Source organism: Callorhinchus milii, unplaced genomic scaffold, assembly GCF_018977255.1.
Source record: "Callorhinchus milii isolate IMCB2004 unplaced genomic scaffold, IMCB_Cmil_1.0 Scaffold6, whole genome shotgun sequence".
NCBI classification, from domain to species: Eukaryota; Metazoa; Chordata; class Chondrichthyes; order Chimaeriformes; family Callorhinchidae; genus Callorhinchus; species Callorhinchus milii.
The window spans coordinates 1,282,967-1,301,259 of NW_024704747.1; the positions used below are offsets into that span (position 1 = coordinate 1,282,967).

At 49.8% G+C, this 18,293-nt stretch overlaps 1 protein-coding gene across 1 annotated transcript; it reads left to right on the forward strand.

The window, feature by feature from the left end:
- Positions 1-11,537: 11,537 nt before the first annotated feature.
- Positions 11,538-13,054, forward strand: cdk5r2a (cyclin-dependent kinase 5, regulatory subunit 2a (p39)). Its single transcript, XM_007908513.2, has one exon. It carries the CDS (start codon positions 11,912-11,914, stop codon positions 12,869-12,871), a length of 960 nt encoding a protein of 319 aa, XP_007906704.1. The 5' UTR covers positions 11,538-11,911; the 3' UTR covers positions 12,872-13,054.
- The last annotated feature ends 5,239 nt before the right edge of the window (positions 13,055-18,293 follow it).

Genomic DNA, 18,293 nt, shown 5'->3' on the forward strand with positions numbered 1-18,293 from the left:
CACACACACACACACACACCCTGGTACACACACACACACACACCCTGGTACACACACACACACACACCCTGGTACACACACACACACACACCCTGGTACACACACACACACACACCCTGGTACACACACACACACAAACCCTGGTACACACACACACAAACCCTGGTGCACACACACACACACACAAGCCCTGGTACACACACACACACACACACACAAGCCCTGGTACTTGCACACACACACACCCACACAGACAAAAAAGCCCTGGTCCACTTGCACACACAAGTACTTGTGCATTTGCACACTCACATACCTCGTGCATTTGCACACAAACATGCCGTGTGCTCACTCCGCTGTGCCTGTACCCCGTGTTCACACTTCCTTTGACACACCCACAGCGCAAATTCCTTCCCAGCCCAATAATATTAACAATAAATAATAATAATCCTCGCATTGGATACAGCGCCTTATCAGGTCTTCGAGACGTCTCAAAGCGCTTCACAGGATATACGGTAAAGTGCAGTGACTGTGTATATCAGTGTAATAATACTAATATAGTAATACATTAACCCTTCGTATACATGTGTCCATATGAACCCTTCATATGTGTCTGATATTATAAGGTGACGGTTTGGTGTCTGTCACAGTCTGCGACACTTCCCAACTGTGTCACTTGTCATTCAGTTCCCACACGCACAGACACAAAAGACTGATGGCGGGCGAGACGCCGCTGCGCGCGACCGGCTGACGTTTGCCCACGAACTACACGGTCACCACACTTTACAGTCTATCCGGTGAAGCGCCGTGAGGCGCCTTGGAGTCACTTACTTACAGTGGACGTGAATCATGTTAATTCAGGGGGGGCCGCCCATCATTTTGCCACCCCGTTTCCCCCTTGCCCTGGTTGGGAGGGAGGGAGGGAGGGAGGGAGGGGGGGTGTAAAGGCACTCACTGTCCAAGGGATTATTTGCCTTTTGAATTGCAAATCGATTTAAATTGCAAATAGTCATGTTATCTCCTCACCTGCGCTCAGGTAACATGAAGCCTCAGCGATAGTGGCAGCTCCGCAGTGCCGCCCTGTGGATTCCCCACACAATTCCACGCGCACACACCTCTAATGAGCGCGCGTGTACGTACAGACATAATACATACACCAATAATGATAATAACCCTCGCGTTTGACATCGCGCTTTTCACGTCTTCCGGACGCTTCGCAGAACATACTGCACGGTGTAGTGACTGCAGATTTGGAGGGCGGAACACAGCAGCCAATCGCGCGCAGCAGCGTTGCACAAACAGTCGTGGATTGAAGTGACTAATTTTGTGGTTGTTTTTTTTTTTGTCCTTGAGGGATTATCATCAGGCGTGTGGAGTAAGGAAACTTGCCCAGGGTTTCGCTCGACGGGAATTGAACCCCGGTCTCTCGCTTGCGAGGCGAGTGCTCCAGATAAGGACTATCACGCTAGAGCGTTGCAATCTGGTTGAAGGGAAGCGAGCAGTAGGGTTTAAAATGTGGTATTCACAACTAAAACGTCATCACGCAAAAAACACTGACTACAAAATAGAGCTTTACCAGCGTTTTTATCTGCCCCTCTGTGTTTTTTAATGACGTGATGAGGTGCTGTGTCGAATGCAAGGATTATAATATTATATTATAATGAAACCGAGAGCTTCAGTTGTCCACCAGAAGTGGCTATTTAGCTCCGGCTGTTTCCAGTCTGGTTTGCAATCTCGTTTTTTTTTTTGCCGTCTCCCTTATTGCCTCGTTGAGAAGTCTCAAAGCGCTTCACGCAATATACACTGTAAAGTGGAGTGACTGTGTGTTTTGTGGGCGTAGGGTGGCAGCCAATTGCGCACAGTGACGTCCCCGCAAACAGTCGTATAAGTTACAAAATGCCCTGTGCCAGACTGGGCCAGAGAAGGGGAAAGGCTGACACCAATAACCATTTATTCTCACACAACCCCTGCAGTTCCACAATATTTGTCTATATTTAAGACTCAAATTCTTTCCTTATTCTGTGATATTTTCCTTCCCCCCCCCCCCCCCACCCCCTCTCCTGCATCCACCCTCCGGATCTCAGAGATGGGGGCTCCTGCCTGGCTCTGGGCCAAGGTTGCTCTGTGAGCAGCTGCCGGCTGTTAGAGAGAAGCTCACATTGGCTCCTGTCTCCTCTCGTACCGTCACACAAACACTCTGTATCTGCACCAGAACTCTCTTCATTTAAAGAGCATGTTTGTTCATCCCGTCCACACTCCCAGGTCAGGGTGAGAGACGCAGGAAAGCTCCTCTACACTGTGCGTCCACACTCCCAGGTCAGGGTGAGAGACGCAGGAAAGCTCCTCTACACTGTGCGTCCGACCACACTCCCAGGTCAGGGTGAGAGACACAGTAAAGCTCCTCTACACTGTGCGTCCACACTCCCAGGTCAGGGTTAGAGATACAGTAAAGCTCCTCTACACTGTCCGTCCACACTCCCAGGTCAGGGTTAGAGACACAGTAAAGCTCCTCTACACTGTGCGTCCACACTCCCAGGTCAGGGTTAGAGATACAGTAAAGCTCCTCTACACTGTGCGTCCACACTCCCAGGTCAGGGTTAGAGACACAGTAAAGCTCCTCTACACTGTGCGTCCACACTCCCAGGTCAGGGTCAGTTTCGCCTGATACTCTCTGGAATTAGGTAAACAGGATAAGTACCTCCAGAGAGAGAGAGGGAGGGAGAGAGTATATTCCAATCCAAACACGGGAATTTCCGTGCGTAGGTGGGATGCAATGGAACTCAGCCTGGTTCGGATACTCTAAAGCACGGTGACGGGTTTCCACATGTGTCAGACAGACACAGCTGATTTTATTTCTTCTTACAATTATTAATTATTGCCATTATTGCTAATTGTATCACTCTCAATTTTCTGATTGGAGACCTTATTATACCAAGGTAATAGGAACCATTAATCTCGCAGACAGATAGCTGGGAGCTACAGCACAGATCGGAGTCTGGAGGTAGGTACAGTTCAGCTCGGCGGAAAAGCACAGAAAAAGCGTGTGCAAGAACAGGTCGGACAGGGTTGGTGTGTAAGATGAGCACATAATAACGTGTGTGAGACACACAGCCCACAAATACCATTGGCGTGGCTCAACAAGTCATCACCACCTGTGTTGGCACTCACAGCCAGTCACGGGGGAATTCAGAAGCAAAGGTATTTTGGGGGAATTGTTTGGCCAATAGCTGGGACGTGGGGACGAACTGAAGGAAAATTGAGCAAGGCGCAGGAAGAGGCCATTCAGCCCATCGAGCCCGTTCCACTCCTGCAGCGTATCGGTTAGCGCACTCGCCTCACAAGCGAGAGGACCTGGGTTCGATTCCCGGGCGGGTCAGGACGAAACCTTCGTCAAGTTTCCTCACTCCACGCACACACGCCTGTGTCTACCCCAGCGTAGGCAGGAGCCCGGTTGCTAGTCGATCGGGGGATCACTTTCCGGGGGGGGCGGGTGGGGGGGTAATAATCCCTCCGAAAAAATGAGTGGGGGGACGTTTGGCAAGGCGCCGGTTTCGCCAAATGGACAGTCGCTACACTTTACAGCATTTAGTGTTGACGCCTTGAGACGTCTCAACGACGGTGACAAGGCGCCGGATCATCAAATGCAAGGATTAGTGTTGTTGTTGTTATTATTATTATCATCATCATAAAATGTCTCAAAGTGCGTCGCGGGCAAAAGCTGGCAAGTGTAGTGACTGTGTGTGCACTTTGGGGCAAACTCGGCAGCCAACTCGCTGCGGAGCAAGGTCAGCGGTGGGGGGGGGGGGGGGGAAGGAGTGAGTAGTTTGGAGGATTGCTGGCCAGGGACACCGAGAGACAGACACAGTGGGAAGCTGTTGTGGAATCCAGTGGAACCAGAATGATTCCATCATCTGCGCTGGGTTTGAAGGGAGGGAACAGGCTGACATTAATGACCATTTATTACCATTGCCCCTGCTGGTTCCACAATATTTATCTATTTTTAAGACTTACATTCTTTCCGTTTTCTGAAATATTTTCCTTTCCCTCTTTGTATCTTCTGTCCCCGGCCCCCACCCGCCCCCCAAAACAACGTCTCAGCTCACAATCAGGGCTGTGGGATCTTCAAAGTCCGTCTGAAAAATACACTCACACGCACACAAACACGGCACAGAGGTAAGAAGTCCCGTAGCGAGATCCTCGCCTCGCAAGCGGGAGGACCCGGGTTCGATTCCCGGGCGGGTGGGGCAAGTTTCCTTACTCCACACTCCTCTGTTTACCGAGCGGGGAGTAGGAACCTGGTTGTTATTCGATTGAGGGATCGCTTTCCAGGGCAATGATCCCTTCACACAAAAAAAAAACAACGGGTCACTCAATCCACGGCTGTTTTGTGGGCAAACCCGGCAGCCAGTTTCCGCACAGCGATGCTCCACAATTATTATCATGTTTCGCATCATATAAAACAAACGCACACTCCTAAACTTCTGATTTTTTTTATTTCATTCACCCCACTCTCTCACACACGCAAACACACACGCACACAAACACACACGCACAAATACACACACAAACACACTCCCACGCGCACGCGCACGCACATGCCATCAGACATAGACCTATAGGGTCCCACATTTCCTCATTGCATTCAGGAGCCACGAAGCTCCAGTTCAAAAACCTTTGCAAGCGAGAAGAACATTTTTTCCCCCTCTCCCCACCCTCAAAAAAAGAAGGTCTGAAAGAAAAACAAGGCGAGCCAGTAATGGCAGCCTTGCGGAGGCCAGCAATAATACACCGGGCTCCAGACTCGAATGATAAATCAGGGAACGAGAGGGAAGATTCAGCAGGAGTCAGTGTTTCAGCTGAGCCGGTTAATGCGTGTTTGGCCGCTCGATAAGTCTTTAAAATAGCAAGCGAAGCTTTGCAACGCTGAGCCAGAAACCAATGATATTGCTGCCCCCTTGCAGCAATTTACCGGGAACTGCACCTTAATGTTCAGATTTAATAATAATAATAATAATAATAATAATCCTCGAGTTTGATACAGCGCCTTATCACGTTGTTGAGACGACTCGAAGCGCTTCACAGGGTACACTGTAAAGTGGACTGACTGCTTACCTCGCAATGCGGAGGAAAACCCCGGTTGTTGGTCGATCGGCAGATCGCTTTCCGGGGGTAATGATCCCTTCAAAAAAGAGAAAAGTACTAATATTATTAATCATTTAGTCACTCAATCCACTTCGCAAGCAATCGCGCGCACACGCACACAGACGCACACGCACACAGACACACAGACACACACACACACACAGACACACACACACACAGACACAAAAGACAGTTTGTGGGGACGCTGCTGTGCGCGATGGGCTCCCACGTTTCGCCCACAAATTGCCCGAGTCCATTCACTTTAGCTGTGAAGCGCTTTGAGACGTCGCGCAGACGTGAAAACAACGACAACAACAACGGGCGGTAACATTTGTAGAGCGCCTTTCACGTCGGGAGGACGTCCCAAGGCGCGGGATAAAGGCGCTGTATCAAACGCCAGGATTATTATCATGTGAATCCTCCCAACTTGTTAGTGATGGTCGGTAACCCGGCCATCAGTTGCCACAGCCTAATAACCTCTGTTGGGACTGACTGACACACTTGTGGCCCGAGTCCAAGCCCAATAAAGGGAGCCATTCACTGGCTGATCTGATGGACAACACGGTATCCATTACACAACCCGCGCGGAGAGAGCGAGAGAGAGAGAGAATGTTATCAGCTCCGAGACGTCAGGTCTGAGTGAGTGCACGTTCTCGCAGCGACATGTGGTTTTTTCAGGTGTTCCTGAACAGCCCCCACTGGAGCTTTCTCCTCTAACCCCATCCCCTACTCTCTCTCTTCTCTCTCTCTCTCTCTCGCTCACCCCCCATGGTGTCTGTGCTGGGGCTCGCTCCCCCACTGGAGCTTTCTCCTCTAACCCCATCCCCTACTCTCTCTCTTCTCTCTCTCTCTCTCTCTCTCTCTCGCTCCCCATGGTGTCTGTGCTGGGGCTCGCTCCCCCACTGGAGCTCTCTACTCTAACCCCATCCCCTGCTCTCTCTCTCTCTCTCCCCCCATCGTGTCTGTGCTGGGGCTCGCTCCCCCACTGGGGCTCTCTACTCTAACCCCATCCCCTGCTCTCCCTCTCTCTCTCTCTCTCTCTCTCCCCATCGTGTCTGTGCTGGGGCTCGCTCCCCCACTGGGGCTCTCTACTCTAACCCCATCCCCTGCTCTCTCTCTCTCTCTCTCTCTCCCCATGGTGTCTGTGCTGGGGCTCGCTCCCCCACTGGGGCTCTCCACTCTAACCCCATTCCCTGCTCTCTCTCTCTCTCTCTCTCTCCCCCCATCGTGTCTGTGCTGGGGCTCGCTCCCCCACTGGAGCTCTGTACTCTAACCCCATTCCCTGCTCTTTCCACTGTGAGACGCTCTCAGATGCTATCCTCCACAAAGGGGCGTTTTATAAGAGCAACTTTATTTGACCCACAAAACACACAGTCACTCCACTTTACATCGTATTCTGTGAAGCGCTTTGAGACGACGTGATAGGGCGTTACACCTAATGCAAGGATTATTATTATTAACACACGTTCTTGTTGGCGTACAGCGTGTGTTGTTATACACCCCACAGGCGTTCGCCAACAAGTCACACAGTCACTACACTTTGACCCAAAAATGCCGTGGAGCACTTTGAGACGTGCTTTGGCTTGCAGTTGACGGGCTACGCAGAAGGCAAGTTCTTCCTCACTGCCACCCGAGGGGGTTTGAGTGCATGTGCTCCTGTTTTGGAGTCTCGCTTGGCTGCGGGTGGGGGGGGGGGGGGGTGGGGGGGAGGGAGGGAGATCAGCTTCTCTGCCTTTATATGGCAAAGCCGCTCTGAACGTCGGAACATCTGTTGAGCGAAACAGCTGGTGATTTCAGTGGCTGACTTCTTTGCTGGGTTGGGTATGATTCGAGATCGCAGATGAAAGGAGGTGTCTGTCACCGCGATGGATATTACTGTGATATCAGGCGAGTTATTAAATGTCAGTACACACCTCCCTCTTGTCCCCGCTGACAGGTCCTCTCAACACTTGGCCGATCGGGAGGCCCAGGGTTACGGGTTGGGGCTTTGTTGGCAAACATCACCATCTACTGGAGCGATAAAAGTTGCGCAAGAGAATTTTATTTTTTTTCCGGGCAGCGTTTGATAGAATAACAATCGGGATCTTGGCATTTGCTACAGCGCCATTTACGTCGGGAGGACTTCTCTAAGCGCCTCACAGGATTCGTGATGATAAGAATAATCCTTGCGTTCGATACAGCTCCTCAGTCACGTCTTCGAGACGTCTCAAAGAGCTTCACAGAATACACCGTAAAGTGTCGTGACCGTATATTTTGGGGGCCAAACTCCGCAGCCAGATTTGGGCCCAGCAACGTTCCCCAAACAGCCATGAAGTGAACGACCAGCGATTTTAATCCTGAGGATTGTTGGCCAGGACAAGGTCAGAGAGAAATTCCCTTCTCTTAAAAAANTTAAGGCGATGGATAGATCCGTGGGAAGTAAGGGTATTAAGAGGTTGTTTTTTTTCCCGTCAGCCGCGTGTCTGACCCACGCGGAAACCCATCACCGTGTTTAAGGGTCTCCAAGCCAAATTTAACTGAGAATTAATTCCATGCATCCACCTACACATGGAAATCCCGGAGGTAGATTGTTGGAATGGAATGCGCTCTCTCTGTCTCTCTCTCTCTCTCCCTGGAGGGACGCCCCCCGCTTACCTAATTCAGGAGAGTATCAGGCGCAGGTTGACCAGAGCCAAGGCTTGAGGGGGAGCCCAGACTGTGTGTGTGGGGTCACTGCTGGAGTCTAACCGGCTAAACCCACACAGCTCGGCCATTGATATCGCTGTCTGGCCAAGCTTTCCCGCTGCTTGTCCAGCGAGGACCCCCCTCCCCGTCAGTTAGGGCTTTGGCTGTGGGGTTACCAGGAGCTGAGGGCGGAGGATTCACTGCCCCCAGTGACTGGTCGGCCCTTCCAGGTCCTGCCGATGAGCCGGGCCGGGCTGGGCTGTGCTGCCATCAGCAGCGAGCGCCCTGGGACACTGCCCACCCTCCTGGCTCAGGAACCAGTCTAGAGACTGTCACAGAGTAGGGGGGGGGGGGGCTCGATCCCCACATTCCGTTGCCAAACAGGTCACCTTAGAGGCAGTTCAGCTCCAAGGGGACCCCACTGACCTCCCCTCCCGAGGAGGACATTGGAGTGAGATTTGGAGGTTAACCACAGAAGTTAATAATAGCCGCACATCCTCAAGTTACCCGGTGAGAGTTAGTGGGTTTATATTTTCATAAGCTGTTTATACTTTAATCTCCATTAATTCTCGCATTGATAACCGGCAGCCTGCATCGCTTGCTCTGTCATTTCACAAACCATCGGACTTAACTCAAGAGTTTCTCTCCCTACCTCTCTCCGAGGTCCCCAAATTCACCCCCGTCTCAGTCCCAAGACCATTTGGCCTTTATTAATCCTTCTCTCCTCCCCCGCCCCCCCTCTCTGTCCTTCCCTCTTCCTTCACGGTGACTCCCTTATATAAAAAAAAGAGATTATTACCCCCGGAAAGCGATCCTCCAATAAACCGGGTTCTACTTACCGCCGGGTAAACAGAGGGCGTGAGGAGTAAGGAAACTTGCCTAAGGTTTTGCCCCGGGCGCTGTCCGAAGGCGCTTAGACCTGAGTTGCAAAGGTACAGAGGTATAATAATAATAATAATAATAACAATGCGCTCTATCAAATGCAAGGTGTATTATTATTATAATTATTATACAGTTCTCTCTCCTCATTTAGTTTGAATCTTCTCAGTGGTCACCATGCGATGCCAAGACGTGGGCACCAGAGGGCAGCGGTAAAGAAAATTATTTATTCACAGTGAACACAATACAAATTTATAAATTTACTGTTATATCATATCTCTGTTTCTGGTCTGAAATCCCTGTCGGTGCCCCATCGACGTGTGTTGACATCTCAAAGCGCTTTTCACAGTGATTAATAACAATAGTCATGGTCCTTGCGTTTGATACGGAGCCCCTTGTCGCGTCGCCGAGACGTCTCAAAGCGCTTCGCAGAAAATATTGTAAAGTGGAGTGACTGTGTATTTGTGAGTGCGACGTGGCAGCTAAAGGCGTCCAGCAAACAGTGGTGGGCTGAGTCACCAAATTTTTTTGTTTTTGGAGGGATTATTACCCCCAGAAAGTGACCCGCCAATCGACTAACAGCCGGGTTCCTACTTACTGCAGTAAACAGAGGCGCGTGTGTGTGTGTGTGTGTGTGTGTGTGTGTGAGTGTGGAGTACGGAAACTGGCCCAAGGTTTCGTCCTGACTGGGAATCAAACCCAAGCTCTCTCGGTGCGAGGCGAGAGCTCTAACCTCCGCCCTACGGGACTCCACACAACCGAGATGCCCCATGAAACGCTTTGAGGTGTTTTGGTGATGCATCAAGGATTATTTCTGTTAATAACATTTATAAACCTCCAGTGAGATTACTGCCTTGTAATCACATCCACGTATACATCTATAACTGACCTGAAGATCCTAATACGATTACTTCCAGGGGCGTGTGTGTGGAGTAAGGAAACTTGCCCAAGGTTTCGCCTCACCTGCCCGGGGATAGAACATGGGCCCTCTTGCTTGCGAGGCAAGCGCTCTAACTGCTACGCCACAAGGCTCTACAATTTGATTGCAATGGAGTGGGATGGATAGGACAAGGTACAAGAAGCAGACTAGTGCTGACTGTGTTTGTTTTCTGTGTGTCTGCATTGCAATGTGCATTTCCCCCTCCCCCCCTCTCTCTTTCTCTCTCGGGAGGGAAACTCCCTGTTTATCTAATCCTTGAGGATTGGTTCAAGATATAGTCCAGGATTAGTCTCCTAATCCAGCAGAGTTTAAGTGCAAGTTGGTAAGAGCCCAGGCTGGGGGAAGGGGAAGCTTGCTTGCGGTCGGGGTACCTGCTGGAGTTTAAACAGTTAACATCCCACAGAATGCCATGGCTTGTCCAGCTCGGACCAGCCTATCTTCTGATGCTTTTGTTCGCAGCGCGACACGGACACAATGAGTTGAATTGTGCCCACATTTCTATGCACGCAAGGGGGTTCCGACCTGCTCCAAGCCTCAGCAACAAAAGTACACAGTCACTACACTTCACAGTATGCCTGTGAAGCGGCGCTTTGAGTCCCGTAGCGCAGTGGTTAGAGCGCCCGCCTCACAAGGGAGAGGAACTGGATCTGATTCCCGGCCGGGCAGGGCTAAACCTCAGGCAAGTTTCCTTACTCCACACACGCGCCGCTGGCAGCGGTTGTTAGTCGATTGACGGATCACTTTCCGGGGGGGGTAATAATCCCCCCCCAAAATAAATTAAATAACCCTAATAATTTGGACACTCAATCCACGGCTGTTTGTGGGACGCTGCCGTGCGCAATGGGCTCCCGCCTTTCGCCCACAAAATACAGTTCACTTCACAGCATATTCCGTGAAGCGCTTTGAGGCGTCTCGACGATGTGATAAGGCTCTGTATCGAAAGCCAGGCTTATTATTATTATTATTATTATGATGATTATATATTATCTGAGACGCCTCAATGAGGTGATAAGGCATCAAATGCAAGGTTTATTGATAATACATATTATTGGAGACATCCTCCGTGAAAGGCGCTGGTACCCAACAGTTGAGGAATTTTGTTTCCAGCAATAAAAAAATAAACGCAGCAAAAAAAATACAGGAGCTGTTGCAATCAAATCTATTACATCATTAGGATAATTGGCTTCTCTCTGCAGAAAAGCCCAGATGATCAGCACCAGATAGAAGCCAACAGCCAAGGAGCCCCTCCTTACCCACTATACCCCTTGGCTTTGGCTCCAATTGGCCCAGCAACCCATTCATCACCAACTTCTACCAAGTCATTGGTGCCCTGTCCTGACCATCATCTCAACCCTCGTTCCCCCATTGGGCCATCAGGTCCCATCCTCTCTCCAACCCATCAACCTGCCTTGACTGCTTTGGTTCTTGGCCTCGATTGGCTCCTTCTGTGTGTCCATCAACCCCAGCCTTGCTCTGGATTGGCTTGGAGGTGGGAGGAGGAGAAGAAGAAAGAGAGAGAGAGAGAAAGAGAGAGAGTGTGTGAGATGGCTCTGTATTGCATTTCCAATTGGCTGTTTCACAAGTAAATCAACGGGTGTAGGGTTTTTATTTGGGCCATTCTTGGTGTCCATCAAGGTATCCACTGTCCCTAACTGGTCCTTGGTTGGTGAGAATCATTGAGAGCCCATCCTCCACCCCATCCAAGCTATCGTTGGCCAATTCCTGTGTCAATCAATCCAGCCCTTGGTCTCAATTGGTCCATTAAGGACCCGCCCCCACCCCCTGATAGGGCGGGCCAGGCTCTTTGATCTGGATTATATGATTGGCTCCAAGGCTCTAACCAACCAGCAATGGCCAGGAGCCCAGCTGGGTGGGTGGGTAAGACTAGAGCCAGTGTAGGCAGCATCTCAGAGAGAGAGAGAGAGGTCAGGAGGAACGCTCAAAGCAACAAAGCACAGCCAGGCTCCGTCTCCTCCATCACTCCTCTCCCGCAGTCAAAGAAGCCTGAGGCTCCCAGCTCATCCAATCCGTTAAGAAAAGCATCACGGTCCCCTCCCTCTCCTCCATTCTCAGAGCAAAAGGACCAAGGAATTTACTTCCCCAGAGGCTCGTAGCTGGTCAATTCTGGGAGGGGAAAAGCATCAGATCTCTCCCCCCCACCCCTTCCTTAGGAACATCTGGACATCATCCAACCTCGCCCGCAGGGGCCTGAAGGAAGAGTCTCCTTGTGGTCCTTGCGTCTGGTGTCTCTCCTCTCTCTCTCTCGCTCTCTAAGGCATCCAGTTGAAGATGGGCGCTGTGCTGTCGCTCTCCCCAGAGAACAAGACCAAGGCGAGCACTGGGGAGGATGGACAACACGCGGGAGCTAAGAGCTCCAAGGAGAAAAGTCTGAAGAAACATTCGGTGCTGATCTCAGCCCTGACGTGGAAGCGTTTGGTGGCTGCTTCAGCCAAGAAGAAGAATGCTAAGAAGGTCAACCCAGCCCTGCCTTGCCCGGCCAAGAGCAACCCTGTGGATCACCTGAACAGCGAGAACCTCAGGAAAAACGGGCAGCAGACAGCCCCCATCTCCTCAGATCTCAAATTCAACGGCCCTCAGCAGAAGCCCCCTCCCACCGCGCCCATCCCCGTGCCCGTTCCCGTGGCCCCCACTGCGCCCATCAACGGGACCTCCAACGGGAGGCAACTGGTGTCTGTGCAGAGACAACCGGCCAACAACCACTGCCACAACACCTCGCCACGGCGGGTAGTGGTACAAGCGTCCACCGGGGAGCTTCTCCGCTGCCTGGGTGACTTTCTGTGCAGGAGATGCTACAAGCTCAAGCATCTGAATCCCAGCGAGCCAGTACTGTGGTTCAGAAACGTGGATCGCTCGCTCCTCATCCAGGGCTGGCAAGACCAAGGCTTCATCACTCCGGCCAACGTGGTCTTTGTGTACTTACTGTGCAGGGAGATGGTGGACGAGGAGATAGCCAGTGACTTTGAACTGCAAGCCACCTTCCTGACCTGCCTCTACCTGGCCTACTCTTACATGGGCAATGAGATCTCTTACCCCCTCAAGCCCTTCCTGGTGGAGGTAGACAAGGAAACTTTCTGGGAGCGGTGTTTGGCTGTCATCAACGTGATGAGTGCCCAAATGTTGCAGATCAACTCTGACCCTCATTTCTTCACCCAGGTGTTTCAGGACCTGAAGAACGAAACCAATAGCAGAGACTCTAATGGACAATACATAATCAACTTGGATCGTTAAGTGTGGGTTTTTTTCGGGTTTATTTTAAGGTGCGTGTGGAAAAGGAAGGGAAGGAAAGGGAGGGAGGGAGGGAGGGAAGTGAAATTGAATGGGAGATGTTCTATAGTCTTGTGTTATTAGGGGATTGGGTTGTGGGGAGAGAGGAGGGAAGGGGTGAAATCTTCTGCTAGGAATGTAAGAAATGTTGAGAGAAAAATACTCAAATACTGTATAAGACTCAACTTGAGAGATCACTATTTCCGAGGCGATTGAGTCAGTCCACACACACACAACACACACACACAACACACACACACACACACACACAGCAAATTGAAGAAATCTCTCACTCGCAAACGTGTTAATGTCTTTTCAGAAACCAGGCAAAAAAAAGAAAAAGGTTTCCTTAAAAAAAAACACACACACACGCGCAGCGCTGGAGATGAGTGTAATTATTCCGCCCATTATTTTTTTATTGTTAATTATTATTTATTAATGAACCAAAAAAAATTGCAAAGTGCATGTCCAATCTTTCGTCCCTGTGATATTTATTTCATCGTGATTGGTGATGCCCCATTTACAGTCCAGAGGCCATTGCTTATGTGCTGTAGATAGAATGTGAATTAATATATATATTATATATAAATATACATATATTTATTTAGTTATTGCATTATTTCGCTTTTCTTCCCCCCCCCCCCTCCGACTCCTTGCCCGCCCTTTGTGAAGAGAGAATCACTGCAGTATTTGTGGCTTGATGTAGGGAGGGGCATATCAATAGAGGACAATGAAACTGTAATGCTGATTAATAAGAAGAATATTTGCATTTGATACAGCGCCTTATCGCGTCGTCGAGACGTCTCAAAGCGCTTCACAGGATATACTGTAAAGTGAATCGACTGTGTATTTTGTGGGCGAAATTTTTGTGGTTGTCAAATTACTGCCTCGAACACACACACACACACACACACACGCGCACACACCATCTTTCTCTTGTGATTTATTTTCTTTTGCACATGTCAATTCAGCGAAATCATGTCTTTATCTGAATGTAAAACTTCCTGGTTTCGACTCGGAAACAGTCAAAACGTGCCAATTGTTGAAGCGAACCGTTAATATAAATAACCTTTGGGTTTTTTTTTTGTATTGTACATTTCTCGGGAGGAACAACAAAAAAATATATATATATGAGACCGAAGAAATATGAACCGATTCTCTCGCCTCCTTTATTTGTTTGAGACGTGGGTAAGGGACGGGGCTGGGGGGGGGGGTTGGGGTGGGTGGGTTTGTAGGTGAACGATTTTAGGCTCTCTGTGTATTTGTTTTGTGTGCGGTTGTGGTTGACGGCTGTGCGTCTGGACAGGATGTGTGATGTGCTGTGTTAATTCCCGTGAGCTGGTGTCATTCGCCCAGCGCGAGAATAGCTGGCCCTTTGTCCTTGCGTAGCGGTTAGAGATAATGGATTAAGTCCTTATCCGCAGGCATCTATAAACGGAGACAGCACAGCACGAATAGCTGGCAGATTACCTGGATCGACATCTTTTAGCGGTTCCCACTATCACACCCTCCTTTTTCCTTCCCCCTCTCCGTCTCCCCGCCACCCACCCATCACAAACTGCACTGCAGCTAAATAACTCTACTGTAAGGGGGTGGGAGGGGGAGGTGTTTTGAGGTATTGGCAATGCGTTGTCACATAAAATAGAGACTAGCGGGAGGCCATTCAGCCCCTTGAGCCTGTTACACCAGTGTACTACCATAGCAGATACTTTAATCCCATTTCCATGCTATTTCTCCACAGCCGTAGAAACCTTTACCTCTCAAGTATCTTATCTATGTTTGTCGCTTGTTAAATATCCCGATTGATTTTGGAATTGGGGGGTTGGGTGTGGGTGGGGTGGGAGTGGTGGGGGGAGTGGGGGAGTGTTTTTCACTCTCACAGCCCTCTGTGGATAGAATAATATAGTCCTTAAATTTGATATATCACCTTTCACTTCAGGGGGACATCTTAAAGCACTTCACATGGGTTATTCTGTAAAGGTGACTGTGGATTTTGTGCATTTATGTGGCAACCAATTTGCGCATAGCAATATCATACAAACTGTCATTAAGTGAATGACCAATTTTAATTTAAGGACCACCAGGAGAAACTCCTGTTATTGTTAATGCATTATTATAATGAATAATATACAGTAATAATAAATAATAAATAAATAAAAATTCTGGCATTTGACACAGGGCCTTATCGCGTCTTCGAGACGTCTCAAAGCGCTTCAAAGAATATGCCGTAAAGTGAATTGGCTGTATATGTTGTGGATGAAACGCAGCAGCCAATTGCGCGCAGCAGCGTCCCCACGGACGGTCGTGGATTGAGTGACCAAATTATTTTTTTTTGTTAAACAGATTATTACCCCCCGGAAAGCGATCTGCTAATCGACTAATCAGGTTCCTACTTACCGCTGGGCAAACAGAGGTGCGTGGAGAAAGGAAACTTGCCCAAGGTTTCGCTCTGCCCTGGAATCGAACGCAGGGCCTCTCGTTTGCGTGGCGAGCGAGGGCTCAAACCCACTACACTACCGCCAATGACAAAGTAACTGACAACGACACCGACCAGTATATACCAAAACATTATACATTTTATAATTCCAATAATTGGCAATTCCGCACAATTCCTCCCCCCAAAACATTGATACTCATTCAAATGGAAAATGACGCTTTCGGTTCAAAACCATCTTTAGTAATTGTTGTGGCTTTGGAACCGATTATGGTCCAGAAATGATTTGCTGTCTCATTAATAACCGGCCGACCAAACAAAATGGAAACTCTTTGGCCTGTGAATGGGTGCGGGGAGGGGCGGTGGCGAACGGCGTCCTGTAACAAGCGGAGTCCTGTCGCGTAGTGGTTAGAGCGCTCCCTTCGCAAGCGAGAGGACCCGGGTTCGATTCCCGGCCAGTAGGAACCCGGTTGTTAATCAAACGGTAGTCACTTTTCCGGGGCGGGGCGGGGGGGGGGGTAGTAATCCCTTCAAAAAATAAACAAACAAACAAACAAATAACGATTTGGTCACTTCAATCAACGGAACGTTTGCGGGGACGTCGCCGGGCGCAATTGGCCACCGCGTTTTCGGCCGCAAAATGCACAGTCGCCACGCACGGCGGCGAAGCGCTTTGAGGCGTGTCGAGGACGTGACGAGGCGCTGTCTCGAATGCGAGGGTTATTACGATTAGGGTTGGAGGAGGTGGCGAGAGCGGTTGGAGCGAAGCTAAGGTGCTCTCCGTGGTACTGAGTCCTTCAGCACACCTTCCGCAGTGCTGGTCTGAGTGTCTGAGGGAGTGGGCGCTGTCCATGGTATTGAACACTGAAACTTGTTCATCATATGAGGGGCCAAATCCTGCGGACGCTGGACATCTGAAATAAGAACAGACGTGGCTGGGAAAGGTCATCGAACTGGAACACCGCCTCACTTTCTTCTCTCCATAGATGCCGCCCGACCGGCCGGGCGTTCCCAGCGACTTTGGTTTTGATTTCATTCATCGTGCTGGATACACAACTCAATAGTAATAATCCTTCCAGTCGATATAGCGCCTTATCACTCACGCCCTCGAGACGTTTCGAAGCACTTCACAGAATATACTGTAAAGTGGATTGACTGTATAGTTTGTGGGCGAAACGCGGCAGCCAATTGCGCACAGCAGCGTCCCACAAACAGCCGTGGATTGACTTGACCAAATATATATTTTTTTTNCAAGGGACTATTACCCCTGGAAAGCGATCCGCCAATCGACTAACAACCAGGTTCCTACCTACTGCTGGGTAAACAGAGGAGTGTGGAGTAAGGAAATTTGCCTTAGGTTTCCTCTGCTAATCAGATGCTTGTGACAGTGAAACCCCTTCTTCCCCCCACCCCCCACCCTGTACACCCTGGAGAATCCATCTGGACTATCAGCCCAAACTTCCAAAGTAAGAGCTTGAACCGACAACCTTCTCAACCAACAGGAAGTGTGCTGTGACCTGAGCCAAAGCTGAGTTATCCCTGAAACACAATCGGACATGGGGGAAGGGGAGAGTGGAAAAGGCATTTACTGGATAGCGATCAATCGAGGCAAAGGCAACAGGGTCTGAGGTCATCTCCCCCCTCCATCCTTCCCCCCCACCACCCATCTCCAGGGCAATCAGGACGGATGGCATTGGATTGTGCAGATTTACTGCACAAAATCAATGTCGGATCCATCAGGTTCTATTGGTGGAGTCATGTTCTTTTTGTGTGGCAAACAATTTGCACTCAGCGATTAGTTATTCAGGGAGATTTCAGTTGCGGGCAATTAGAATGGGGGAGGCACAAAAATAGCTGTGTTGGGGATTGAATTGGATTAGCGGAGAGAGAGAGAGAGAGAGAGAGAGGACGAGAAGGAGAGAAAAGTAGAAATGGTGACTGAAATGTAGGCTCTACGTGAGTCCGCTTGTCGATTGATCCGACATTGTCTGTGAGCTGGAGGTTGGGGCAGGAAGTATTGGCTACAAAGCAACGGGAAGCATTGGCCTGGTTAGGATTTTGCCACAAAGTCACATAATATTAATATTAATAATAATAATAATCCTTGCATATGATACAGCGCCTTATCATGTCTTTGAGACGTCTGAAAGCGCTTCGCAGGACACGCTGTAAAAGTGGAGTGACTGCGTGTTTTTTTGTAGCCTTTTCCTGGTATAAATTGGTGGTTGACCGCGTGACATTTCTGGCCGCCAACAAAAACAACTCGCTGCCCCTCACGCAGAGCGCTCGATAGTGGCGGCTCTCAATGTTCCTGGCACCGGATCAAATGTAATTATTGTGGAGTGGGCAGAGAGAGAGCAAAAAAAAACATTGACGTGCCAAGTGACATGTCCTAACTTGGCCTGCAAGGGGGTGCGACAGCTGACCTGACCGCCCGAGGGTGGGGGAAAGGGACAGAAATATCAACCGTTTCTTTTTCTTGCCCCCACACCCCCAAAATAATGCTTAATAACAATAATAATAATAATAATCCTTATGGCATTTGATACAGCGCCTCATCACGTCTTCTTTTGGTGGGCGAAACGCGGCAGCCAATGGCGCACAGCAGGATCCCCACAAACAGCCGTGGATTGAATGACCAAATTATTATTCATTTATTTCTTTTTTCGAAGGGATCGGTACCCCCGGAAAAGCGATCCGGCAATCGACTAACAACCGGGTTTGCTACTGACTGCTGGTAAACAGAGGCGCGTGTGTGTGTGCGTGTGTGTGTGTGTGTGTGCGTGTGGAGTGCGTGTCACTTAATGTTTCACCCCGCCCGGGAATCGAACCTGGGTCTTCTCGCTCGCGAGGCAAGTGCTGTAACCAACGCGCTACAGGTCTGGCCCATTGTGTCTTCGAAAGAGCCATCTGTTATTTCTATTCCCCTGCCCTTTCCCCAAACCCTTTTCT

Excerpts from the sequence above, each read along its gene's own strand:
- cdk5r2a (XM_007908513.2), top strand. The coding sequence starts at position 11,912 with ATGGGCGCTGTGCTGTCGCTCTCCCCAGAGAACAAGACCAAGGCGAGC.